The 27,655-nt window shown below is 41.3% G+C and overlaps 1 protein-coding gene across 1 annotated transcript in view; it reads left to right on the top strand.

Moving 5' to 3' along the window:
- The window catches only part of PEX7 (peroxisomal biogenesis factor 7), a 66,155-nt gene extending 48,939 nt beyond the window's left edge, over nt 1–17,216 (top strand). Inside the window, exons 9-10 of the mRNA XM_044423828.1 lie at nt 3,969–4,068; nt 16,929–17,216. Of these exons, the coding sequence (XP_044279763.1) occupies nt 3,969–4,068; nt 16,929–16,997 (169 nt within the window). The 3' untranslated portion in view covers nt 16,998–17,216. The remainder of the gene's footprint in view (nt 1–3,968; nt 4,069–16,928) is intronic.
- Nucleotides 17,217–27,655: the final 10,439 nt, after the last annotated feature.

The following is a 27,655-nucleotide window of genomic DNA, read 5'->3' as shown; positions in this document are numbered from 1 at the left end:
ATGCAGCTGCACCTACAGTTTATTTTTTATTCCTTAATAATCCCTAGTACATCAATATATTTTTGTTTTTTAAAGTTATCAGTTAAGTTCATTTGTAGAATACTAATTTTTAGTTTGGTTACTCTTAGGGAAAGTGAGCTTGTTAAAGTCATGGCTGGCACAAGGCCATTTTGACAGAAAAGCAAATTCCCCCAAGCTGTGGAAACATAATACCTTGTCACCTTTTTAATGAGCTCCTCATCTGTTGCCTGGTGCAATCACCTCAAGCTATCGAGTGATAGCTCACCAGTTGTAGTATTGTTATCAAAAATTTGCTCGTATTTTCTCAACAAACCATTTGGAGATTCTTCTTTGTTTAATCTGCTGGGTCCTGCATACAGGGTGGAAGTCAAAAGGGAGGCAAAGTTCATAATATTTGTCTTCCACACATGTCTGGAAGAAGAATAAATTCCTTTCCTTCAAACATACAGATGCGCTTTTGAGCTGGTGATGAGGGCATGGGCTTCAGGAGTTAAGAAGGTTTAAGATCCCTCAGAACAGGGGTAGAAAATAGAGTTCTGGGCCTATCAGTACCTCAGACATCTTTCTTAGTTTCCAAGCTACCCTGCACCTTTCACTTTAAAAAATAGCAAAATTTCTTACTTGCAGTTGGTATTGTTTCAAGTCAAAGTGAGGGCCTCTGGTGACTGCCATCTTCTTTTCCCATGATTGTCTGTGGATCACATGTGGCAGGTTGCTGTAAACCAATTGCATGCTGGTGCCCAGTTTCGGTTTTGTTGTCTAATGTCTCCACCAGCTCTAACTGGCTGCCTGGCTCTGCCTCCAGTCGTCAGTCACTCTACTCGTACACTCATCCACCCACTGACACACACTCAAAATGCCCATTTTGAGTTGCAGGCTTGCAGACAGAGCCACTGGAGAAACCTCCATGGTGACTGGGTAGAGCCCACATTTGCACCCTAATGTTAGGAAAAATGTCCAAACATTGGCTATGATCTTTGGAGGGGTTTTCCTTCACAATATGAGGGATCCCAGGATGCTATCTAGGAATATTATATTTTCTTATGATTACTATATTATTCTTATTTCTTACAAATAGGCCTTTCTAAATATTAAGTGAAGAAACACTGTAGTGTTAGTTTGACTGATTCTTTTCCCCAACCCAGCTGTTTCTTCGGGTTGCCAGTATAACTTTGGGGATAGAAAATGGGACTTTCTGATGGAAGGGAAGAGAAGGGAAGAGCCTACTATCTGCTCAGCCAGAGGACAAATTAAAAAAGGACAGAGATGTGTGAAAATTAGCTCTGTTGCTCCTCATGAGGACATAGGATTGTCAGATGACTCCAGGTTTGCAGCTTTCCTTCCAATAGGAGGGCACTTCAATAGATTATCTTGTATGTAACTCCTAGGAAGCATGTCTTCCTCATGAGAACATGTACCAAAGTATACTGCAAGGCATTCATGGGCAAATGCAAGGATGAACATGCTCTGTGTATGCCTTTGCTCTTTGGAAATGAGCTAGTTGGGAAATGAGCTCTTTCTTTTCTTCCTCTACTCCTAGGAGAATCTAAAGAGGGCTGTTGCCATAGCACATCCATTGTGTAGCCACCATTCTAGTCCGGTAATTTGCTGAGAAATTAATGAAGATGGCTCAGATATACAAATACATGTTTGTAATGTTCCCAAATTGTTCCTGAATTGAATATTGCATAGACTGATGTCTTCCTCCCCCACCCTTCTGGATAACAGTTCCACAGTTGTATGTATTAGGAGGAATGTGAAACATTACTGGGGGTAACTATGCAGTTTAAATGTGAAGAGAAAGAAAGGGGCTCAAGGAGGAAGAGAAATGAAAGGACAGAACTGATGGAGGCAGAAGCTTGTATAAGCTATTTGTGGAATATGGGGAGGGGCATATTGCCCTTCAGCTCAGGCAGCAAAATGCCTTGGGCTCGCCCTGGCAAGATGGATTGCTGGACTAAAGCTTTGATGATCAAAGAGGATATTGGACTTCAGCTTGTTTGTTTGTAGCGTTCTTTTCCCCCATCCAACCCCACAGCTAAAAAGCTCCTCAAATTGTTTACATAAGATCAGTGAATGCAGGACAGTCCTTGTCTGCAGGTTTACAGCCTAGCCATTGATCCTCCATGACTTTAAGCGTATCTTGTGGCAATGAAGTGTATAAATTGTCTTGAATTCTAGTGCAACGGTGGGACGGGGAAAGAGAAGGGGAAGAAGATGACAAAAAGTGTGTATTCTCTCTAGGTTATGCTATGCAGAATTTCACAAACTGTTAGCCTATCCCTTCCCACAGCCTCTGTCATCCTGTCTAGGTTCTTGCCCCATCTGTGATTATCAGAAGCAGAGTAAATCGTGAAGAATAATTAAAATTAGGAACAAAGTGTACAAAAATGTACAAATTGCCTTTGTCAATATTTTATTCTCATTATTTAAGCTCCACCTTTAACTTGTATTGAATGCCCACGTGTAAGAAAGAAAGAAGAATCATTAGCATTCAGTGTAAGCTATCAGAATGTAATCAAGCTGGAAATGGGCAAGTCATTTGTTTGGTTTGCAATTTCACAAATGTGCATTTCCCAATGTAAACCAATATATGATTTTCCCTGCAAGTCTGTACATTTTTAATTATGGTAAATCAAATCAAATAAAAAAAGCACACAGAAAACATATATTTGAAATTATACACAAAGGTATATAGAAAACTATATTTTTAAAGGTGCATGCAAAAAAACAAACAAAACAAAACACTTTATTTCAAATGTATACATTCAGTAAAGTGTTTTGTTTGTTTTTTTGCATGCACCTTTAAAATGTGTGCCCAGAAACACACATATAAGTGGAAAATGTCCATGAAAATGAATATACTTTAACACATGGGAATTTGAAGTGGAATGAGTGTGGAACAAACCTAAGGTTGGAAAAGTAGAAGTCTGAGTGAAAAGAAACTTGACAGATTCCCCCATCTGTGACTCAAGCACCTTTTAATATTTTCTCCTATTGGAGTTCATTTGAGAAATACCTAGTTTGCCATTTATGCCATCATATACAAGTGTAACTATGATCTGGACTAGAATAGAAATTAAATACTTCAGTTTTCTAATTGGCTGTAGCTGATACTTTAAATATTAGCTGCCCACTTGTACCATTATTTTCTCCTCAAGAGCAACAAAATAACTGTTAACACAAAGTTTTCTGTCCTTCAGTTTTCCAGTTTCTTTCCATTTCTGCCCCCCAGCAAAAAGAAGACTCAGTAACATTCTCAAATGTTGTATCTTGAAATCACATTTATAAGTTTGATGGGCCAGCCTTGTGTTCATGGTCAATATGCAAAGCAGGGTTGGAATATTTGCAAGGGCAAGAGAGTGTGAGGAGTGCTTAGGCCCTCCACCACTTCCAGTCTGAGACTGCTCATAAAACATGGACACAGGCTCCTAGCTTAATGATGGAGCCAATGTTTCTCATACTGAGATTCCAGGTAGAATCTTTAGCATCTTAGAAAGCGTCAAGGAAGACCTGTGCGCTTATTGAAGAGGTATCAGAGAGCTGCTGCCAAGTGGACTTACTCATGCCAGGCTAGATTGACCAATGGTTTTAGCACAGAAGGCAACTTTTATAGGTTCCTATGTTCCTGTGTTGTAAAGCTGTGCTTATTTAATAAAGAAGCTTCAGATTACCATTTTGCAAATTGTCCCAATGGGAGATCATCACGCCAGCTCTTTTGATCGAAATTTCCATACTGGGCTGAAGGAGATACTTTTCTTAATGAAGTACTTATTTATGCAGATGAGCCAAGAGACTTGTGGCAATAGGATTAATTGCATTTCTAAAGTGGATGAGTTTGGTTTTTAAAAATGTCTGGCAGCTTTGAGCATATCAGCAGTCCAGCATTACATTTTTTTTTAAATAGCCTTTCAATTACCATAATTGCATTCTCATTCCATCTATAGATTCTGGGATTTCTCCAAGCCTGACCCACTGCTTGAGACAGTGGAACATCATACAGAGTTTACTTGTGGCCTGGATTTAAGCTTGCATTATCCCGGTCAGGTAAGAAAGAGAAAACCCTTGTTTTTTTCTTACATGATGCAAACCGTGTCAAACTGCAGATTCTCCCATGCACAGCAGCCTTGAGTGAAGAAAGGCTCATGTCCTAACTCTTCTAATTCTCTTGATTCTTTGTATTTGAAGTGAGAACATTGTCAGGAGTTAAGTTTCCCTCTACTCTTTTTCAAAGCAATAGACTGTGTTTTGGAAAAAGCTCTTGATTTCAAATGTACATCCAGCAAACTGTAGTTAGTGAAGAAAGAATCTCTGAGCATGCACAGAGCAATTCATTGAATTCAAACTAGAAGCTATTTCTAAGAATCCTCTTTTTGAGTTATCCTGGACCCCAACCCTCTGGCAGTGCCCTCCTGGTACCGAAACCCTCTGGCAGGGCAGATGGGCACTGTCTCTTAGCTGTATGCAGCTCCTCTTAGTTGGTTAGTTCTTCTCGCCTGATGTTTACCAGGCTTGTCTGACTCGTGTCTCATGTCCCCTCCCAGCACTTGCAGGCTCTGGCCATTCTCACTGACTGCCTAAACACCTGGAGTTGGCGGCCTTGAGATAAGCTGTTCAGCCTCTGCCAGAGCTGATCAAAAGCAGCTCTTTAAGTCAGATGTATCCCTGTCTGCTTCCACCATTAAGACAACATTGGCCCAGTTTCAGCCCACTGGCCTTTGGGCATTTTTTAATCTGTTATTTTTGGATGCGACTTCAGCAGGATCCAGGATCTTACACTGCAGTAGTTCAGCAGTAAAATTACACTACTAAGTAAGCAGGGGCAGGAAAGAGCACACAAGTTCAATCCCTAACCCCTCAGTGCTATTTCTATAAACAACGTGGCCACATATATAGAACACTTTAATCATTAGCCAAATAAACTTAATAATATGAAATTTATATTACCTGCAGCTTTGTACCAACTTACTGCTGAAGAATATACACAGACACTTACACAGATAAAATATTTTGATTTAATTTCAGTGTGAATTTGAAATTCAATAGTTTGTTTTTCCTATGTATAGCTATTGTCCTCCAGACCAGCCAATATACTCTCCCATGTTGATCCAAAGTATTTTGATTTCTTCCCAAATGATTATAAAAATGCACAGAATTTGTTGTGAGCACCAAAGTTGAGTTCCCTTTGGATAGTCTTTTTTAAAGCAACTTTTAGGTTTTAGTTTAAAAGAACACAAACAAAGTAAAAGCAGCATATTTTGATGAAACATTTTTAGGGATTGCAATTTTCTTGCTGCTATTGGAGTCATCCTTCTAAAATTTGTATAGCATAAAGAGTACCCATTTAAAATTAGATGGCTGAAATTGCTTCAGTGGCCAAATTCATCTTCTCTTAGCTGAATGTGTTACTTCGAAGATACAAAAAAATGAGGAAGGGTTTCTTCACTTATCATAAAGGGTTTGAGATGATGGTATTTTAAAACTGCTCCAGTAATAAGGATGCAGCATGTTCAATATAAATATAAGAAAAAGAAATTCTGGGAGCTTTCTTTAATTCCATTCTAGTTATCATGAGGCCTTCTCTTATGCTACAGAGAGCGTGGGCTACCATATGTAAATGAATGCTTTCTGTTGAGCAAGGCTTTTTCTATAGCTGTTGTATTCCTGAAAGCAGGACTAGGTGCTTTGAATAGAGGGAAAGAACATTCTCTTATCGTTTTCTGAAGCATGAACCATGACTCAATTTTCTAAATTGCAATTTTTAAATTTCTTTTAAAAGCAGTAGTAGTAAAAAGGATTTTTCCCCAAAACATTGAAGAATGAGACTCCTGCCAAATGTGCAAGTACCACAGTTTGCAAAGTATTACAGAAAAGCATAAGTTTCAGGTTAGACCCCCTAGAAAACAATTCTATTCCTACAGAAGCCACTGGTTTGAATGGTACAGATTTGCAGCCCTGTGCGGGTAATAACTTTCCTTGGAGCATTCTGTACTTGGCACCTGCCTAGAGGGCCATTTGAGAAGATACTGGTGGGGGAAAAGCCAAGACTTTGATTCATATTCCATAAAGTAGCCTACTGACAAGTCTTAGTACTTAGTATTGTTACTGTACTTAGTATTTGGAGCTGTTACTGCAGCACTGTCTACTCCCTGGCAACTGACTGCACCACACAAGGGAGGCCAACATTGTGCTGCTTAGAGCTGCTGCTAGGGCCATAAATGTTGAAAACAGCTGAGAACCTGAAGCAAAACTCTCTGGGTGGGTATTAAATGTGCTGTATTTTAGATATGTAAAGCTTTCTTTCATTTTCTGACATATTGTTTTGTTGTTGTTGTCATCAATATTTATGCATTGCTTTGCACTGCAAAGGCATCTGAAATCAATTTGCACACAAATACAAAAATACATAATGAATATACTACAGAAAACAAAATCAATATAACCATAGAGCAATAGTACAAATAGGAAAAAGCCACATAATTTTAAAACGATCCAGTACTAAAACTCATAATCCAGAACACAAAAATCTCTGAAGACTTGGGATGCTTCTCTGTTGCTTCATCTCCTTCAGATGGTGATGCCTCTTGGACTGGAGATGCCGCAACATGCGGAAAAACAATGGAACCAGTCTTTGACACCATCTGAATGGTGGATGCAGTGCTGGTGTCAATACTGTTCCTGCCCATGTGTCTCAACAACAGGAAGGAAGGAAAGAAGGACAGGTGGGCGGAAGGAAGGAAGGAAGAAAAATACTGGCACAGCTGCAGTGAATGTTCAAATGCTTGGAGGGCAAGTAGAAGGTCCAGGAGCAGGATATCACAATCATGCTGCAGCATCCCTGGCCAAAAATGAGTATGGGGTCAGAACATGGTCATTCACAGTGGGAGCATTTGATACTGGTGGACAGAGAGAGGCACTGCCTGGAGTTGTTGGCAGGGTGGAGCTCTACTTCAGTGATGTTGGGCCTTTGTAGTTTAAACAACAAACTACAAAGCCACCATGACCTACTACCAGTTCTTCCTCTGGGAGAGGATGGCGTCCCTAGCACAACATCTTCCAAAGAACTACGGGGACCTGGCTGGGTATTTCAATCAGAGCCCCTCTGTCTCTCCAAGCAACAAATAAACGTGGTAGACTGTGACTCAAGGGCCCTCATTGGCATGGTAGTGGCTCACTCCAGAATCAAGGAATTGTCATTCAGTGGGGAGGACCTCTTCAACGCATAAATGGATAAGAGATTAGACACCATACACAAGGCCAGGACAGTAGCCAAGAAGATGGACTTGCCTGCCAGCAGCCATTGGCCCAGCTACAAGGAAGGGGTACCACCGTTTGGTTCCAGCAGCAGCAGAAGAGGAGGCTGGACACCAATAAGAGATGGTATTGACTACCACACCCAACCAGTCGTGTGTGTCCCCCCCACCCCCCACGCACACAGGTTTGGGTTGAAGGTCACATCACCAAACACCTTCCTGCTTGGGAAGCAATCACATCAGATAAGTGGGTTCTCTTCATTCTGGAAAGTGGATATTGTGTTGCATTTGAGATCTTGCCAGCTCTTGGGTCCATGCACTTGACACCAGCATCCCCTGTTTCTGTCGAAAGGGACAGTCCAACCCATACCTTCATCCTATATCTGATATTTTTTACTTGCAAAACTTCTCTCTGCCAATCGAGAGAGGTCTCTGCCCTGTCCTCGACCTACAGGATGTCAGCTTCTTCATTCCACCAAAGAAAATGCATGTGGTCTCATTACAGAACTTTTTATCATTACTATGCCTAGGGGACTGGATCACCTCAATAGATTTAGAAGATGCATACTTCCATATCATCATCCATCAGGCCTACAGGCATTTTCTCCTGTGCCAAGTTGTCTCAGCTGTTTATCAGTTGTCAGTGCTCCTATTTAATCTATGCATGGATCCTTGGATCTTCACCAAATGTATGGCTATCATCTGTGCTCTCCAGTTGCAAGGGGTCCAAGTTTTGCCCTACCTGGACAACTGGTTTCTCACTGTTTCATCTCAGCACAAACTCCTAGACTCAGTCCATGTTACTAATGACTTTGTGGACATTCTCAGTCTTTGCCTTAACTGTGCAAACTCTATCCTCACTTCTTTCCAGTCGATCCTCTACATCTTGGGGCAGATGAGACCAACACTTTCTCACCTTTCCCAAGAACAATCAGCCAGACCTGTCATTTCTCCCGAAGGTGGCATCACTGTTTCATTTGAACAAGGACATTGTTCTACCAGCCTTCTTCCCAGTGCAGTCAACCCAGTAGAATCTGCCCTGCTTATTCTGAGTGTTTTGAATGTTCTCAGGACATTGGCATTCTGTCGGTCCTGTACCAAGTCCTTTTGCTGATCCCAGATACTGTTTGTATGTTACAGCAAAATGTCCAAGGGTGAGTCAGCCCCCAACAGCTCACTCACTGGATGGTCAAGTGCATTATGTTGGCCTACCAGCTAATCAGACTTCAGTTTCCTCAGTGGCCCAGAGCACACTTTACCAGGATGATGGCAACCTTGATGGCACTACATGCTAGCATCCCTCTACAGGACCTCTGCAAAGCGGTGTCATGGTCCATCCCTCAACCTTTGTCTGGCACTACCAGCTCAATGTCTATAGCAGGCAGGACTGTTCCCTTGCAGAGTGGTTCTATCCATGGTCTTCTGCTGATGACACCTGCCCACCTCCATCTTGAGGAATGCTCACTAGTCATACATATGTGTAATGTGCAGTGACCATGAAGAAGAAAGTTAGGTTGCTTATCCTGTAACTATAATTCTTCAGGTGGTCATTTGTGCATTTACACAGTCCACCCACTGACCCCGTCTTGGTGCCAACCAGCTTCAGTACCATGGCTTCCCTATGGTCTCATATCCAGATGGTACGAATCTGCTGTTCACTGGACTTCCTTCAGTTCCAAGGCCACAGTGTTGGTCTCAAAGGAACTGGGGGGAAAGGCAAAAAGTTCTAGATATACCAGGGACTGGGAAGGGAGGGTTCCTGTTAGAATGAGTCTGGCTTGGAAATCTTCCCACAGACAGGCCTTATGTAAGCACAGAACCCATATGTGTGAATGCACAGAAGACCACTTGAAGAACAATGGATACAGCCTAATGAATTTCTCTTGGAACAGTCACACAGAAAAGTTGCTGAGTAGGCTGATGCAGCAAGAACTTGTTTTTGAGATCTTGGGGTCCTGGCCTTTGTAGGGATTTATAGAATGAAAACTGCAGTTTGGATTTGGCTCAGGCAACCAGACTTATACGCGTCCCAGTCAACATTCTGGCCACAAATCTGTACTAGTTGCAGTTTTTAAACCATCTTCAAAGGCAACTCAATGTGCCACATGCCACAGTAACCCAACCTAGGCATTGCCAGAGCATGTAAGCCTCCAGTGCTTAAATGCCGCCAGTATTCATATATATCACCACTAATTTATTGCATGTTGCAGCTTCACTCAGCAAATGTTTGCCTGTGGATAAACCTAAATTGATCCACTGACAGCTGCATCCAAGAAGTCTACTATATGTAGAACCAGCGATGCAAATACATAAGGAACTGTATACATACTTAAATGACCTTTGGTGAGTGGAACTTATAAGTGCCATGTTTTTCTTGTGAACTAACTAGTAACCAGGACTTGCAAAAAATTTAATTACTGACAGACATACCTACAAATCATAGCATTTGTTTACTATTGGCATAACACTGTAGCCATCATGTTTAAAGTATTTTTAGATATTTCCCAGGAAAGTGTTCTCTTCAAGATAATAAGCATAGTTCTCAGTTCCTTGAAAATGGTTACTTTTCATTAGCATGCAATAAATATCTTTCAAAAGAAAATAATTGCATCAATAATTGCTAAAAAATTACAATACTGAGCATGAAATGGAGCAAGTGATAAGCTGTCATCCTTTTTATACCAATCCTAGCCTGTTGATTCACAGTTTAGCTGTAACCAGCAAAGTTTGTGATATACATGGCAATATTATATGTGCTACAAGGGGCTTACTCCTTACTACCCAGCCATATTGCTTTCTGTCATGCTTACTCCTGGGTGAATAAGTTTAGAATTTCAGCCTAAGGTTAAGGATACCAAATACTAGTTCTAAAATTATTCTGATTTTCTTTGCACTTGTGATTCAATGTATATCAACTATTATTGTAAGATCTTTTTGCTGTCTTCCTGAGCAAACAGAAAATAGCTATATTATCCAAATGATTTCAAAAGACTGATCAGATTGCTCTAGGGTGCTGGGAAAAGCCTGAACAGTAAAGTAAGGTTTTAATAATAAAGAGTGAATTGGGGAATTATCAGAGCAGCAAATCATCCGTCAAATCAGTGAAAGCTAGTGTTAATAAATGAATGACTTCTGACTGTGATGCTGTTGGTGGGAAATAGCATTACAAATACAAAGACAAACATTTGGGAAGACTTTCACTTTAATGAAAATTGAATTTCAGGCAAAAGATAGGATTTGTCATGGGTGTATGAAATTTGTATTCTTTGTTTTTGGAAGTTAGGGAAGGGCTTACATTTATGTGCTATAGGTAGGCTTGACAGATTCCATACTAGTAGATTGATTGGGATGGCAGAGTAGCAATGCTGCAGCCAGGAAGATAACAAATTCTTCTTTAATCATGGACTAGTGCTTGAACTATCGCTTTGAATAAGAACATCTGGAGCAGCTTATTGGTATTTATTGCCATGTATGGAGAAAACCATTTCTGAGAATTTTGTTTTATATATTTTGTTCTATTAGAACAATGTTACTCACCCAGTGCTATACTACTATCACTATTTCATACTGTACCCAAGGACAAGAGCAGGAATAAGAGAGCAGTGACCCTGAAAATATATACCTGGTCTTTCTACAGCAGTCTGTTCTACTGCATTGCTTTCTTGCTCCCCCAGTTCTGTACATGACATGAAAAATGAAAGACAGGACACATCCACACCCCACGGGTTTCATTCCCTTGGCGTAGGGCAGGCTGTCATATGATTTACTGGGGAGGAAGCCAAGAAAAGAGCTGCTTGGACCGTTTACTGTGCCCTCTATCAGTGATGCTTATGGTGACTGCTGATTCTTACATAGGCAAAATGACACCACACATGCATAAGAAAGTATTAGCAAGCTTGGTTTAATGCTAAGATTTTCAGAAGTTAAAGCGAGTCTTAAACAAACTAGGCGGAAACCCAAAGCAGTATGATGAGGACTGAGTATGATCAACAGGCACAAAATGCTGGCAGGGGTGGGAATGGAATGGAAAATGCTGGAAGAGGGTGTAGCTGGCAGGAACTCAGAATATGAGCATGTCACATGGCAATGTTCTGTTGCAGGTCCCACTTGTATATTTAAATTGTCACTTTTCTTGGCAAGGTGCTTAAAAGTGACAACTGGGAAACAGAATCCCAAACTGTACGTTTTACTGTGAAAACTGGCCATCAAGACATGTTAGCACCATTTGCAAACAACATCAGAAGAATTATGCTAAGGTATATGTGCAAAAAGCATTATTAAGAAGCACTCCTAAGACAGAACAGAAGACAAATAGATTACCCTGTGGTGCTCCCTCTTATAGTAACAAACGAAAGGATTTCTCTTGTTAAGAAGGTAACAAAAGGCACAATTCTATGCATGTTTAGACAGAAAAAAATCCTACTACTCCCTGTATTCCTCTTCATGATCTCTGTTCATCCCACATATAGGCTCTGCACCCACGCAGTGCCTGTTGTCAGGAAAATTTGATAGCTCAGCATATTTCCTCTGGAACCTCCCTCCCTCCCATCCCTACTATACACAGTTCATCCCACCCACTTCTTCAGTTCTTTTCCAACTGCCATTGTTGATGCTTCAGGAAGTTCTTTCTCTACAAACCCTGCATATCTCAGCATTTTTCCTGCTTCTTGGTCATGCCAGCTAACCTTTTCATTCTTCATTTCTTCACTTCTTACCCTTGTAATCTTCCTTTTGCTCTTTCTTATAACAAACAAACATCCTCCTCTTCTTTTGGATTTCCCCTCACTATCATCTCCTTCATTCTTTCAACCTTTCTTCTGCTGGCACTTAAGGCAGCCTTTCAGAAATGTGTTCATTGCAGAAGTAAACATTCCCCAATGGACAGACACTCTTTGTGTCTTTTTTGCCATGGCACAAGATACCTGGTAGATTCATGCCTGCTCTGCTATGCCTTCACCAAGCAGGCCTGGTAGAACAGGGTCAGCCACCTTGGAGCAGAGCTCTGGAACTGTACCCTCTGGGGTGTGAACGCCTCCTTGGGAGCTGGATCACCCATGTCCCTCTCAGGCCTCTGCCATGTTGTGGCTGGTGTCAGCTACAGTAGGGCTCCTGTTACTGCTCAGTCTGCCCAACACCCAGTGCTTCATCAATGCCCACAAGGCCAAGCGGATGAAGGAAATGGTGGAGTTGGCCAAGGGGAAGTACAAGAAGAGATCACCATCACACCACTCACCCTTGATATAGAAGGATTCATCAGGGCCGAGCAATTAGGAACTGGCTGAGCACTTAGCCAACACTGGGACAAAATCCAGTCTTGGCAACCTCAGTCTCAGAGAGTAAAATTCAGGACTCCTTACCTTGTACTCCACCTTGCCCCCTTCCAAAGCCTTGCAGTCTTACAACTTTCTACTTGAGGCACCTTCACACTGCTCTGTGCCTGCCTTGCTGTCATGCCATTCCATGCTCATCTCACCAAGACCACCCCAGCCTACCTCTGAACTCTCTCGTTGATGGGATCAGTCCAGATTTCCACTTATGGACTAGGATTGGCGCTCTGGATGGTCAGTCTTATATTGACATCAGTTACATCATGACCAATAGTGGTATTTCCAGGACCAGGAACTTGCCTACTGCCCTTCCCTTATTGAGACTCCCCTTATCCAGACTACTGCAGGAGCAAGTGAGACCATCCCATCATGAGCACCTCCATAGCCCACCAACTGGCAGCTACCACAAACATGCCCTGGCCAGCTTCAGTTTTTTTTCATGCCCTGAAAACTACCCATCAGAGTTGGTATCATTGGCCTTAGTGGATCCGCTGACTTCCCCCACAGTCTACCCATTACCAGCTAAGAGCCAGCATCTCCCTCAGAGGATTTGGGCAGATTCTCTGAGCAGGTGCTCTGAATGGTGAGGTTGCACAGTCTTGAGACCCCAGAAAAGGTGACAGCTTCAGCATGGTCCCATCCATACTGAGGATTCAATGCCATTGGCAATCCTGCATTTGTCAACACTGCTGCAGGTGATCCGACAAAGCTGGAAGATACTTCCAACCTTATTGCAGTCATCTAAATGGTTGGAGGGGATGTATAGGGTGCAGGACATCCCTCTCCTTTTCCAGCACAAATTCACATTATAATGGAATCAGCCCAAGTGAGTCAGCAACAAGAGCATTTGGCACCAGTACACAGAGAAGGGTGCCACATGGACAGGATGGTGAGATGAGGCTATGCATCCCTTGCCCTGGGCCTCCATGTATCCAACGATGAGGCCACCATGGCCTGCTATCAACTCTTCCTCTGGCAGAAAATGTTCTCCCTGAAGATGTCCTTCAGTCTGAAGCATTAAGTCTGCCATGCCAAAAATCAGCACAGCCCTCCACCATGCAGCCTGCTACACAAAAGCCATTATTGTAATGACTACCCAGAGAGTATGATGCTAATGAGTGGCTTTCAAAGAAATCCAATAAATAAAAGCCCACATCAATGTGGTGGAAATCCAGAGCCATGCTTGGCTCCACTTGGCTAGTCTCTTTCAAGAAGCCACTTCCTATGTTGAGAATCTACCTTTTGATACAGAAGAGCTTTTTAACAGGAAGACTGATATGTGCATGGACTCAGTCCAAAAGACGAGAATGACAAGGAAAAGGGACTTAACTTTCTGGTCATAACAGTTGGTTATCTTAGCTAAATCTGACCGTCCTTCCGTTTAAAAGCCATTGTGGTGAGCCCAAATGAACTAAGGAAGTGGGATGGGAAGGCCTTCTATGGGAATGCAAAGCAGTGATGAGAGTGGAAGGCATTCCCAGCAAAGCACACTTAGCTATGGAATCTTCCCAACAACAGACACCACACAGGCATAGAGCCCATGTGCATGAATGTACAGATGACCACTTGAAGAACAACAGTTAAGGTAAGTAACCTGGCTTTCCTTTGCCAGCCTTATGATGCTGCTCCAATAGTGTTAACTTCCTGCTATATTTTCTCATTTTAAAAAAGCAAACCCTTAATCCAAATTTAAGAGAAAATATAATTATAGAAAAAATAGATTCAGTACACTTTGTTTATAATATTATAATCAATTTAAAGATATGCTGGTGAGTCTGTAACTTGAATCAGTTAGTTTATGATGATATGTTAAACAAATAACCATAATACTGAAATGAATTAATTATCTTAGTCATTACCTCTTTAATCAGTTTTAATGCTTAATTTAAATAATACTGCAATTCAAAACTTACCATAATTAATTCATCTCGCAATTTTTAAATCACCCTATTTATTATGATTGTTTTCACATTCGTCAGTTTCTTTATACTTATGAAGCATTTGAAGAATCTTTGCAACCCTTTCCTTATTCATAGGTAAAGATTGTTTAAATATGTTTGCTTCAGTTAGCCATGAGAATATGCTTCATTGAACTAAAGGAACAAGCTAGACTTTTGGTGGGACTTAGTTGTCACTGACAAGCTGGGTAAGGGCCAATGGCAACACCAGAACCCTTACAACAAAACCAGGTACCCTAACCAACAAAATGTCTTTGAAGTGCATGTCTTTGAAACATCTGGAAAATTCTGCCACGGTATTTGTAGTATGAAGGTATGTTTACTTTCCTTAGCCAGCAAACAGTCAGTTTCTCAGTTGAGAAGTGGTTCTAGTTCATATGAGGATGCCCTAAGTTCCTGTTTCTGGTACAGTTCTGTAGCACCGCAACCAGAGTGGTAATGCACCATATAAGTACACCGTTGCATTGCAGCAACTTATCACTGTTACAGTCAAGAAGTAGAACCACTTGACAAACCCCTTGGTTTGTGGCAAAGCACTTCAGCCAAGGGTCAGAAGCAAAGCTTAGATGTACCTGGACACATTTACATGCTAGCTTGGCAAGAAATGACCAAGGCTGTAGGGAAAAGTTGTCAGATGCTGTTCCTGGTACAAATAGGGCTCTTATAGAAAGCTTCTGCTTTTGTTCGTATTCTTTTCTCATCACCTTAGAGAGTCATATGCTGAGTTATTGGACATTCAGCTACTATCCTGCTTTAGTTCGCTAATCACTTATCAGTACATACTGGGTCTGTTCACAGAACCAGGTATCCCACAGTGTCTTACCTAAGTGTAGACAGACAGCCATTTTGAATGTTCAAGCCGTGGCTTCCTATTGTGTCACCAAACTCAATGAGGTTAATTTGTTGATGTAGATAACAAACCATAAACCTTAAAACAACTCTCATGGATTCTGGGTGGTTTCTTAGTTTTGTTAACAAGCTACTTTCACCGTGACACAGCTTCAGTGTTCAGAGGTGTCCAGCACACACCACTCCCCACTGTGGCTGCCATCATCATGCAAAGCCATCTTAGCAATTCAAGGTATATATTTCAGCCCATCTGTACTCTTAATTGGATTTTGATGACCAAGTTACTGTCTTATCTGAATCTGCTGAATAATGGTGACAAAGTATTACCCAGTAGTCTCCTAAGTTTAGTAATACAGGAGATTATGACCCTAAATATTCAAATACTAAATTTTCATGAGCTATGAACTGCAAGTCTTTTCAGATGCATGTATCACTCCACTTGTCATAGATATTTCTAGTGACACATCACAGTGCTGACTCCTGGGGATTGGTTAGGATCTATCAGACTTCAGGAGCACACAGCTATTTATCAGACTCATTTCCTACTGATGTTTTCTTTGCTATCTTTGCTTAGCTACACTTAGGTTTTTCCATGTACTATCAGGAATGGAGCTGGATTCAATTACGCAGAATGGTTCTCGGAAGCCTACATTTTATAGAAACCCTGTTTGCTCTCCCTTTGATTTGATAAAAATGATTATTGCAGTATTTGTGTTCAGTAGTTGCTGCATGATGTTAATTAAGTTGATCACAGGTGGGAGTTCCCCAGGGATTATTCAGATGGTGTTTAATGTATTGTTTCCTCTTGGCAATTTAATGTACAGGAAGAGACTTATTTGCTCACTCACTCTGAGTAGGTGAGGAAGAGAGATCCACTGTGCATGACTTGCAAAACTATCCAATTACATGGACGGGAAATCATGAATGTCAGACTGGGCTAGTTGTTAAATACACAGGTCTTGTATTTCACTATAGAGAATTTTTTCTCTGATAATTTTAGCTCATTGAACAATAATGCATGTTCTTGCCTTCACAATGCCCTTTTAATTTAGTTTTAGAGTAACACAGAATTTATGGTTTCAACTTTTTGAGTTTTTTTATTGTGAACCATTTAAAAACATATATAAATTGGTTTGTGATAAAATAAAATGGTTGATTTGATCTCTAGAAATGACCTCTTGACTGTGCAATATCAGTTTTACAGCTGTGGGGTATTATAGGCAGATTAAATTAGTTAGAATACTATTTTATCTTTATTTGGATTATACATGAAATTACAATCTCAAGTGTATATTTTTAATCACAGAATGTATTTTTATTTATTCTGATCTACACTGCTTCATGCTAACATTGTAATATTGTGAATTTGTTTGCATAATTGCACCTTCAAGCATTTAAAAGTTGTATGCTAGTCTGTCAAAAGATTATATGTGACTTTTTCTTCAAGCACATACTACTGCAAATTCTTGTTTTTGTCCTTCACTAGCAGCCCTAAAGTGGACGGTTTTTGCTTTTCGTAGGTGGCAGATTGTTCTTGGGATGAAACAGTGAAGATCTATTGTCCATCTTCAATGGCAGTTCCTGCATAGACACTGATATTCTGCATGGACTTCAAGTTTCTAACACAAGGACAGAACTGTTACAAGATGTATTACTTGCCTTTAAACACACACACACACACACACACACACACACACAAAACCCTTGTGTTTTAAAATGAGATTTGATGTTTTAAGTTAAGACATGCAACCTAAGAGTCAGGTTCATATGGCTCCTTTAATAAAAACTGTGATGGGCTGGCAGAATCACCACAAATTGTATGTATGGATTTTTTAAAGGTGAGAATGGAAACATTTCTAGACTTGTATATAGGGCAATATAGGGCAAGAGTGGGTAGGAAGTAGCTTTCCAGATGTTTTGGATTCGCAGCATTCCTGACATCATCCATGCTGGTAGGAGATTTTAGAAACTGAAGTCCAAAATTCCTGGAGATATACTTTCACCCCATCTATGGTATAGCATATATGGCAAACAATTGTGCAAATATTGGGTGGTTGGAACTATGTCCTATATTTGTAAATTGAAAAATGCAAAGTGGATTTTAATTTGATTATTCATTATTTCAGCTGTAAAATTTATTATACAGCAATGTATCATCACTCTGATGCACATAGCATTCATTTGATTTCATTATGGATGCATTTTTCAGTTGATACTGCATTGCAATATAGTTGCAGAGTCATGCCCAACTCTTCATGACCCCATGGACAACATTCCTCCAGGTTCTCCTATCCTCCACCATCCCCTAGAGTTCAGCCAAACCCACCTCCCCAGTGACCCTCTCCAGCCACCTCAACCTCTGCCCTCTCCTTCTCCTTTTCCCTTCAGTTGTTCCCAGCATCAGGGTCTTTTTCAGTGAGTCCTTCCTTCTCATTAGGTGGCAAAGTATTTGAGCTTCAGTAAATAGCACACTATTATATTTTGTCTGATTCTTCTGTTTTTATATTTCTTTCCTTAATTGGAGGGGAAAATATATCCACCAAATTATTTCACTTTGTGTATGATAGGAATCATAGACTCATAGAATAGTAGAGTTGGAAGGGGCCATTGGGTCCAACTCCCTGCTCTGCAGGACACCAAGTTACACCATCCCATTCAGATGGCTGTCCAGTTTCACCTTGAATGTCTCTAGTGTGGGAGAGCCCCCCACTTCTCTAGGCAGCTGATTCCACTGTCATGTTGCTCTGACAGTGAGGAAGCCTTTCCTGATGTCCTGCCTGAATCTGGGTAACGAAGGTAATGCTACTCTCATTTTTCATTTTTCAGTGAATGTTCAATGAAGGTAATGCTACTCTCCTTTTTCAGAGATAGCCCTTTATATTGTGGAGTTCAGATCATGTTCAGTCATGATTGAAATAGGGTTGCCAACTCCTGGAAGAAAATTGTGATAATGGAGATCTGGAGGCAGAATCCCAAGGTCAAGGCTGACACCCCAGTTTAAGGAAAGGGGCCACAGAAAATGCTGAGTTTATCTAAGGTGTGTGGTGCGTCTGTGTCCTTATGTGTCGCTTGCCATGAAGCCATGTGTCCATAACTGATGTCAGCCAGAATGTACATATTTTTTTAAAAGGAAACACTGTGGCTAAAAGTTTTTATGCTTTAAAGATAAATCAGTAAATTCATAACAGAGAACTCAAAATGCATGTGGACAACCTGACTGATCCAATGTAGCCATGTACTACAAGTGATTTTAATAATGTGTTATAGTAGTCAATTAATTAAGCACTTACAAAACATTTACTCATTGCTTGACCTTCCTTCTCTACAACCTGTGGTCTTCATACTTCAAAAGGCCTTCAAAATATGCAGAAAAGGACAACCAAAGTGATCAAGAGGTTAGAGCAAGTTACTGTTGAGGAAAGATATTAATATTTAAAAAAAAACTAAAGGTGAAGGGAGGCATGATAAAAATCCTAAAACCATGCACAGAAAAGCACTGTAGGAATGTCATAGCAATAACTTTTCCTGAGATTACTTTTTGAAGTTCATCTCAGTAAATCCAGGTTGGTTAGGTCCTCTGCTTGAGGCAGTCAGCCCAGATTTTTCTGTTGGAACTTTGCACTTGTCCCAGATACCCACCAAACCTGTGTGCCATAAGCTGAAATTGCCTGCAATGAAATATTTAGAACTGGTTTGATACACCTGAACTAATTTGTGTAATTTTGGTTGAAAAAATGTTTTACCTTACCAAAACTTCATTAGTAATCATTGAAGAATAGTACAGTATGCCTTGTTATCTCAGGGTCCTAGATCTAGTCAAGATGCTAGATATGTTATGTTAGTTGCAAAGTCATGTCTGACCCATCATGACCCCACAGACAACATTCCTCCAGGCTCTCCTGTCTTCCACCTTCTCCCTGAGTCCACCTAAGCTCACACCAACTGCTTCAGTGACTCCATCTAGCCACTCAACCTCTGCTGTCCCCTTCTTCTTTAAGATGCTAGGTAGAAAAGGCTAAAAAAAATTGACAGAAGGACTGTCCATATTGGGAAGAGATAGAAAAATTGGGTGATAATCCAAGGAAAATATTATTTGATATTGAATTATGTTAAAACATTTAATGGAATGAGGGAAAACCCTTTAAGTTAAAACAGCAGCAATGACACATTTTTAACCAGACACATAGTACCTCACTGTCAGTCTCTGTAGTTCAGGAGTAGATGAAACTTCTAATGAGGAGAGTTTATTTGAAATAATTATGTGGTTTAAATAAGTAGGTATTTTGACAACTAGGTACAGATTTCAAACTTTTAACAACTACAGCAACTTTTATTTTTCTGGCTCTGTTCCATTTCATTTTTAAAACAATGATTCCAGTTGTTTTGCAACCAGTTTGTGAAAAAGCAAAACATGGTTTGTGATTTTATTTGGGGTAGAATTTACTACTGGCTCATTGATCCAGCAAATAACCAGCATTTCATGAATGTTATTATTGTAAAGGGGCCTACTATTTTGGGAAGAGTGGAAACCACTATTTTATAATTATCTGGGTTGGAGGTAGTTAGGAAGATGAATTCTATAATAAATGACTGCAAGCCAGCTTCTAACATTGATCCAGAGACTGGGCATGCATTGGAATATACAAAAGGTACCCCCTGATGCCATCTGAAATGTTGATTGCTGTGTATCAGGGTGTTGTGTGCAGGCTTTTCCATAAATCCACTCCCTTCGCTGAAATTAATGGAGACACTCTTCTGAGAAGTGTTTTATGCAAGTTTCAGAACTGGAACAAATTACTGAAGGTGTTTACTAGCTGAGAAGTTTGTTTGTTATATGTTTTTCTTGAAATGTTCTTGCAGAAGATTGAACTGTCACAAAACTTGTAAATGTATCAGAACCGTAATGCTATTGAATATACAGTAACTTTTAGTAATATTCAGGTTAATAAATGCTAGTCCTCTGTAATACAAATGATTATTTCAGGTATTAACTCTTTTATCTCATCCTGCTGGTCATCGTGCAAGCAGCATGTTGAAGAAAAAGGAGAAACGGAGAATATCTTGGGGAGAGAGAGATGATTGGCAAATAAGAAAAATATTCAGCAAGATAAAATCTAAAGGACTTAAACTAAATAATAGTCAACTGTGATGACAGAAATCTCACCGTTATAACAGCTTTGTGTATTTCATGATAGAGATGGCTGTGCCTGATCTTTGCACTTGCCAGATAAATCACACTCTTCTGTCAACCTTGCTACATCAACTTGTTAAATGTAAAATAAATGTTGAATAAATTAATAAAAGTACTATGGCTTTTTAATTTCTAAAGAGGGAAGGATACAAGCATCTTGTGGCATAGTAAGAAATGTTTCATCAGCAGTAATTGAAAGCCAACTTTTAATTCTTCCAGCATAATGATTTAAAAAAGAAGTGGCTTTTAAGGTTCCCAGCAGTATCTTAGGATCCTTCAATAAATACATTCAGAAGTGGCCTTTTAAGTAGAAAAGCCATTAGTGTTTTATCCTTATTTTAAAGGAACATTAAAGTTTGTTCATCTCCCCCAAACACACTTTGCATGGCTTTGCATATGCCATGAAAATATGATATAGAAACTGTACTGAATGTTTTTGCTTTTAACCACAGTATGCTTCTCAGTTATTGAAATTCCACACTAAAACTAATATTTTCAAAGGTCTAATGCAGTCACTACTGACATGGATAAGGATCTTTTGAAACCTGTGAGAGTTCACCTGTGTAAAATGATCAGGGAATTATCCCTAGGGAAATGTTAAAGGTGTCACCCTTTTGCTTATTCAATAAGTAGAACTTGATGGAATATGTTTTGGATCCCCTTTAGGGAATAGGAATTGCTCAGTGGCTCACTGGAATATATTTGCTCAGAACATTGTGGGTAAGACTGCTTTGAGATGACTGTCTGAAAATATGGGCAGAGTCCTTAAAGCTGACAAGACTGAGAACAACTTAGAATACATTATTTTCAACCTTACTTAGTTATACCCTTCTATGGAGCTCAAGGCACTATTTGTGAATCTCAAGACATACCTTTCTTTTATCCTCATAGCACCCCTGTGAGGTAGGTTAGGCTGAGGGATAATGATTGGCCTAAGGACACCCAGTTAACTCCAAGGTTATGGGTGGATTTAAACTTGCATCTCCAGTCCTAGATTTATTTATTTATTTATTTATTTATTTAAAACATTTCTATGTGGCCCCATCACAATAAAGCCTCAGGGCAGCTCACAAGATTTAGGAAGTTTTCCAAGACTGGGCACTGGGAGAGATTTCCAAGGTACCTGCATCTATGAAATGTGAATAAATAATGCAGAAGTCACTTTTTTGTGGTGACTTCCTGTGTGTGTGTGTGTGTGTGTGTGTGTGTGCGCGCACACACACACACACACACACACTTCCCTGCTTCTTGTGATTGGGTAGCTGAATCCCCCTTTCACGCTATGGAGTACATTGCAATGATTGTTTTTTTTTTTTTTTTTAGATCACTTGAAAAATGTTGCTTTTGGAATAGGAAATCTGAATAGATTTTGGCAGGAAGTATCTGTGAGGGGTCTGCCGAAATTTTTTGCCTTCAAACCTTTCTTGCAAAACCCACCAGACTCTCCCATCACAAAGCAGGATTTATCAAGTGTATGCCTCCATAGCCATGGCAACCATCAGCTCTCCCAACTGGAAAGTATTCCCCTGTAATGCACAGTATCTTGTTTTATAGGCTGGTACAATCCTGGTTATGTTGATGAACCTCCTCTTAATGCATTTGCTGTGTCCATGGCCTGGCTTCTTCCATTTATTCAGCATAATGTTCCTCTCAGCAGACTGTTGTTCTGGAGACCTTCTTTGAGAAGGAAGGTGAGGCATCGTGGGTCAGTCTTGCAGCTTTGCACCATTCCAACCACTTTCTCCACAACTCTGCTGCCTCTAGAGTGAGACTGTGATCCCCTCAGCAAACCATTCTTTTCCATATATACCTCACTACTTACCATTAAAAATAACTTAACTCCCATTCCCCAAAAATGAAAAAAATTGAAGTAACAGGAAAACACCCCCCCCCCAAACATCCTAAAGAATACCAACTGTGTCAAGCTAATTGACTTGGGCTGGGGGTAAGTAGAAACCTAGTGGGGAGGGGACTAGGGTTCCCCAGCTTGGAGTCATCCATGCTGGCTTGGTGATAGTGGGACCAATATCTGGTGTGTTCCAGATTGGGAAGACTAATAGAGCATCCTAAAAAAAGGGCATTAGTATGGGGAAGACCATATTAATCTCATAAATGTTCACTTTTTTTGAAAAGCGGATTTCATTCAACGAAATGAAGACCCTGTAGTGTAAGAACATTACAAAGCAAATATGGTGGAAGGGTCGGGGCCAGCTCTCTGTGTGCATGCGCGTGTGTGGTTGCCTATTTGCTAGGGTCTCCGTTCAAGATCACCATGAAATTGAGATTTCTGAGGGAAAAAGAGCATCAGTCCTTTCGGTTGGTTCCTTAATGCAATTTCATGGCAGTGATTTAACTGGCAGCATTGTAGCCTGTTTTCATTCATGATCTTATCTCGTGTTGCTGTACTGCTGGCCTTTCGGTTCTGCAGTCATCACACCCTCCCGTTTTATAATCTGCAACACAGCCACAAAATCAGACATCACAATGAAGACATTCAGAATGCGTGACGCTTGTACTGTGATTTTTACTTACGTATTTATTTATTTTTGATACAGTCAGCCTGAAGGTGTTGGATCAGGTTGGAGAAGTGGGCAAGGTACTGTAGTGGACAGACTGTTGAACTTGAAGCAGTCAGATTTGGGTTCAAATCTTCACTCAGCCATGAACATCACAGGCTGACAGTGGGCCAAGTCACGGACCTGGTTCACATGTAATGACAGCCTGTGGTTTAAGCAACCTGACAGGCTATCAAGTGCAGGTGGGAATGAGTATGCAGGCTGCCTCCTATGGTCCTGCCACTTCTGCATTTACTCAGCACTTTTGGGTTGTGGAACATCAGGTAGGAACCCCACATGCATGGTTTGCATATCATGCTTAGCAACCTTTGAACGGACTGATAGAAAATTGTTGATGAAAAGTGGAAGTGGTGGTTACACTTCAGGGAGCCTGCACACTGTCTCTTGCTCACCATGGGCAGTCCATGGGTTCTTTGACCAGTGGGTGTCATTAGATGTAAACTGGCCCCATGTTTCTCAGAGTGCACTTGTGAAGAAGGGCAGGAAACTGCTACTTCAGCATACATTTTCAACAGCTATGTTATAACTTGGGACATGCATTGAATCATGCTGGAAACAACACTTAAGGCCTTAGCCACATGGTTGTCCAAAACATAGTACAAGATAGATCATATTTCGAAGTATATGGACACTGGAAAGTGAGGGAAACAACTGAAAATGATTCCCCACCCACCCAAAAAATAGTTGGCAAAAGGGAACGGGTTAGGAGCATTAGTGTAAGTATTTGTGTGTTTAAAGACAATAGGTGAACATGTTCACACTTGAGTAGTAGAGTTCAGCTGCTAAATTTTAAAATTACAATCATTATTTGTCTTTGTTTAAGTATACAAAGTTGCTGAGGTTTGGAGGTATAGAGTTCCATAGCTGCTCACTACTGATATCAGGTCTGTAGCTAGAAATGTGATTTTGAAATAATGATTTTGAAGGCTGCAATGAAAGGCACAGTAAAACTGTACAAATCAAAAGCATCTGTACAAATGGTCTAATAAGGCAAACGTTATTTAACATATTATACAATAAAATTAATTTTCTACCCATTGTTTACTGATTTGTTCTCAAGGGAAGGATAAATCTGTCCAGGAGCCCTTACTAATTTTTTTCATGGTGGGTTCTTTCGTTTCCTAGTTTCAATAGCCCTGGAGGTATTGAATATACTCAAGGTATAGAAGAGGCAGCATCAGGTGTTTATAGAAATAATTATCCAAAGAAATGAATAATTAACAAGCATGTACAATGTTAATCCTCAATCAGCTTAACAGGCCTGTTTCCCTTTTCCACACTCCCACTCAGCTGTCTCGAAATTCTTTCTCCCTCCTTCACCTCCCCCAAAAGTCTTCAGCCCCCTGCTCTTGGGAAGCCTCTGGTGCCTCTTTTCCCAACCGGCTCCCCTCCAGGTGTGTTGGACTGCAAGTCCCAGAGGAAATGGCGATGCTGAAAAGGCCTCTCTGGTGCACTGAATAATTACAGGGACCCTCCTCATCTGCATGGCTGTATTTTCATCCCTTTAGTATTTGATGTCCCAGCAAAGTACCAGTAGCTAATAAAACTTCATAAGGATATGTAACATCGGGACTGGTTTTGCTTGCTTGCTTTTCCGTATACATCTTCCTTCTCAAAATTGTGATGGTCGGTCTTCCTAATATCTATTGACATAATTGGTTTTATGCACCGTATTTACAGGCCTGCCAATTGAGATATTAGACTGTTTATATGGCAGTTTCACTTCCCTCTCAGTCCTGTGGCTTTCTTTGGATGGGATGCACTCGCAGCCTCCATGCTGGAGGAAACTGTTCTTGTATGTGTGAATTCATGTGCCAGACGGGGCTGTGCCTCCATCTGTCAATATGCTAGCCACACTTGTCCCTGAAAAACAGCACAGTCTCTGATCGCTGCCATGTTCATCCCCTGCTGCTGGTCCTATGATCTGGATAATGGCCCCAGGGAAAGTCTTTTCTGACAGGCAAGGTCATGGCCAGCTGCAGAACAAAGCCCCCCTCTTCTTTGACGCTTCACCTCCTGTTGCAAAGCCATCCCTTCAGACCTTGAGTGGAGAATACTTTGCAACTGCTTGCAATGTCCTTTCAGAGCTACTTCCGCCCACAAGCATCCAATTAGCCACACAATATGCATCACACTTTTAAGGACCTGGAGCATAAAGCATGTCATTTCTGGTCAGTCTCTTGATCTGTTCTGCCATGGTAAGTAATATACCTTAAAATATCCACAGTGATTGCAGCCTAGACAGTCTTTTTATAAAAGCCTCCCACAATCACAGTTTGTCTTGGATCTGCTTCACACCTTTCTATAATTTGCCCTCTCTCCATGGTGACCAAAAGCAGGGGGTGGAACATGGGATCCCACTGTTGCCTCCAAAATGTAATGGTAATGTAACACCCATGAGCAGCAGATGCCGGGAGTGGCCTGGGGCCTGTCCTTCCTAATTCCCTGGCTGGCAGGCTGCCTCTGTTGGAGGATAGAACTGTGTACCCCACAACATGTCCTGGGCCCCCTAAACTACCCTGCTGCCTCTGGAATGGTGAAAGACATCGGAGGCAGTTTCAGAAGGCAGATCACTAGGGTTGAAGCCCTGAATTGTCCCTTTGGAGCCCTGCATCTCGGGGATGCCTCGTGCCCCCGCCCTGCTGTCCAGGGACACTTGCATAAATAAAAGCACAGACAGCCTGATGAACAGCTGCAACTGTTCCACCTGGGTTTGTTGGCTTTTTGCCCACATGGGTTTTCCCTCCTGCTGCCTCTTCAAATCTTGCTGCCTGAGGTTTTGTTTCCTGAACTTAAATGCTCTCCTCTGGCCTCACCATACCCCGTTTTCCTTTTTACAAATATTTGTAGGAGACAACGTCCTTTAAACACACACACACACATACACTTTAGAATATATGTAAATTAAGCAGGAATGAATCTGTGCTTTTACCTTGTTTGTCCTGTGGGCTTGTGCCCTAGATCTTTTTTGCTACTTGATGCCACCCCTGTAGGTTACCACCCTATTGCCAGAGCTGAAGGAAGACTCAGCTGACTTTAGCAGTTCAGGCAGTTGCTGCTTCTTACCTGGGGACAAGATGCCATCTCGGCCTTTGCCTCTGATAGCAAAGAATGTTGGGCCAGGCCTGACAATACTGATGGAGTATTGAATACTGATTGTCCCTTCTTGATGGAGATTGAATGCCTGGGTTCTTTTCCTTCCTTTGCATCTATTAAGAGTTCTCAAGACATGGAAGATTCAGAAACAGGTGTTTGCAGCAACGTCTAAATAATGATGGAAAGAATGGAATAAGGAGCAAACACGTACCATGTGCATGCCCAATCGACTTAGCAATTTCTTTCACTTTTTCCGCAGATCCCCACAACTGCCTCAGGACCCCTCTTCCTCTTCCACCCCCTTGAAATTCTTATTTCTTCAGGACGGGCTCCTGGTGCATCGGGTGCAAGGGAGATTCTCATCTATAGGGGTTACATTGCCAGGGAAACTCCATGCCCAATATGCTAGCCAGAAAAACTGCGCAGTCGTAGATGACTGGGTTGAAAATCACTGTGCTGCTGCAGTTATTACAAATCACAGGACTGCACAGCCAACACCTGCAACGTGGCAAGCAGTGGTGTACTGCAGCCAGGGCTTGCAGGGTCAAAATGCCGGGACTCTTTGATTAGTGCAGCTGATGATGTCATCTGCTATCCCATCAGGTTCCTGGTTCCTTCTGAGCTTAGCTGCTATCAGCACAGCAGCTAATCAGAAAACAGACTTTACCAGCAATAATACTTTGCTGTGAGTGATGAGAACTGGTGGCTCCAATGTCACTGGACGGTGTCTCCTTCCAGGCTCCAGTCCGAGTTTTCCCGGAGCTACTCACGACGCTGAACCAATTTCGAGGGAATAGGGGCGGGTTTCAGCACCATGGATAGTTCATTTGACCATCAAGCTAAAACCAGGTGGATATAGAATTGGAGCCACTGTTTCACCCTTGGGGTAAAACAGATATTTTAGGATTGCTTATTCTTGAAAGGGCAAGCTTTACTATAAGACCCATTTAGCTTTACTATAGTCTTGTTTTCTAGTGCAAAGGGAAGCTGCTAGAACTGGTGTGTTGATATGGGTCATCAGCGCTCCTGCATTTTTGGGCCATTGTTGGAGCTCTGTCTATGGGGACTGTCATGTTGGGAGCCTGCAGTTTGGGCTTTACCACTGCCCCACTGACAGTGGGGAGCTCCAAACCCCTCTTTTGCAGTGTTTAGTTCAGACAAGCCCAGGCTCTGCTCATGTGACCCCTCTCTGCTGCACACTGTTGGCCTCTGGAATGGGAAAAGTGCCAGGACAGGGAATCAGGCAAGCTATCAGGTTTACAGATGGACTCCATGTGTGTGGCATTGCAAGGTGTGTGCTCCCTTACCCTTCTTTGCAAAGGAGGGAAATGCCAGGAACCCTGCCCCTACTCCACTGGCTTAGACAAATGGGGATTGCACTGGT

This window comes from Varanus komodoensis, unplaced genomic scaffold, assembly GCF_004798865.1.
Source record: "Varanus komodoensis strain SLA01 unplaced genomic scaffold, ASM479886v1 scaffold1, whole genome shotgun sequence".
Lineage (NCBI taxonomy): Eukaryota > Metazoa > Chordata > Lepidosauria > Squamata > Varanidae > Varanus > Varanus komodoensis.
This window is presented reverse-complemented; position numbering and strand designations above follow the sequence as displayed.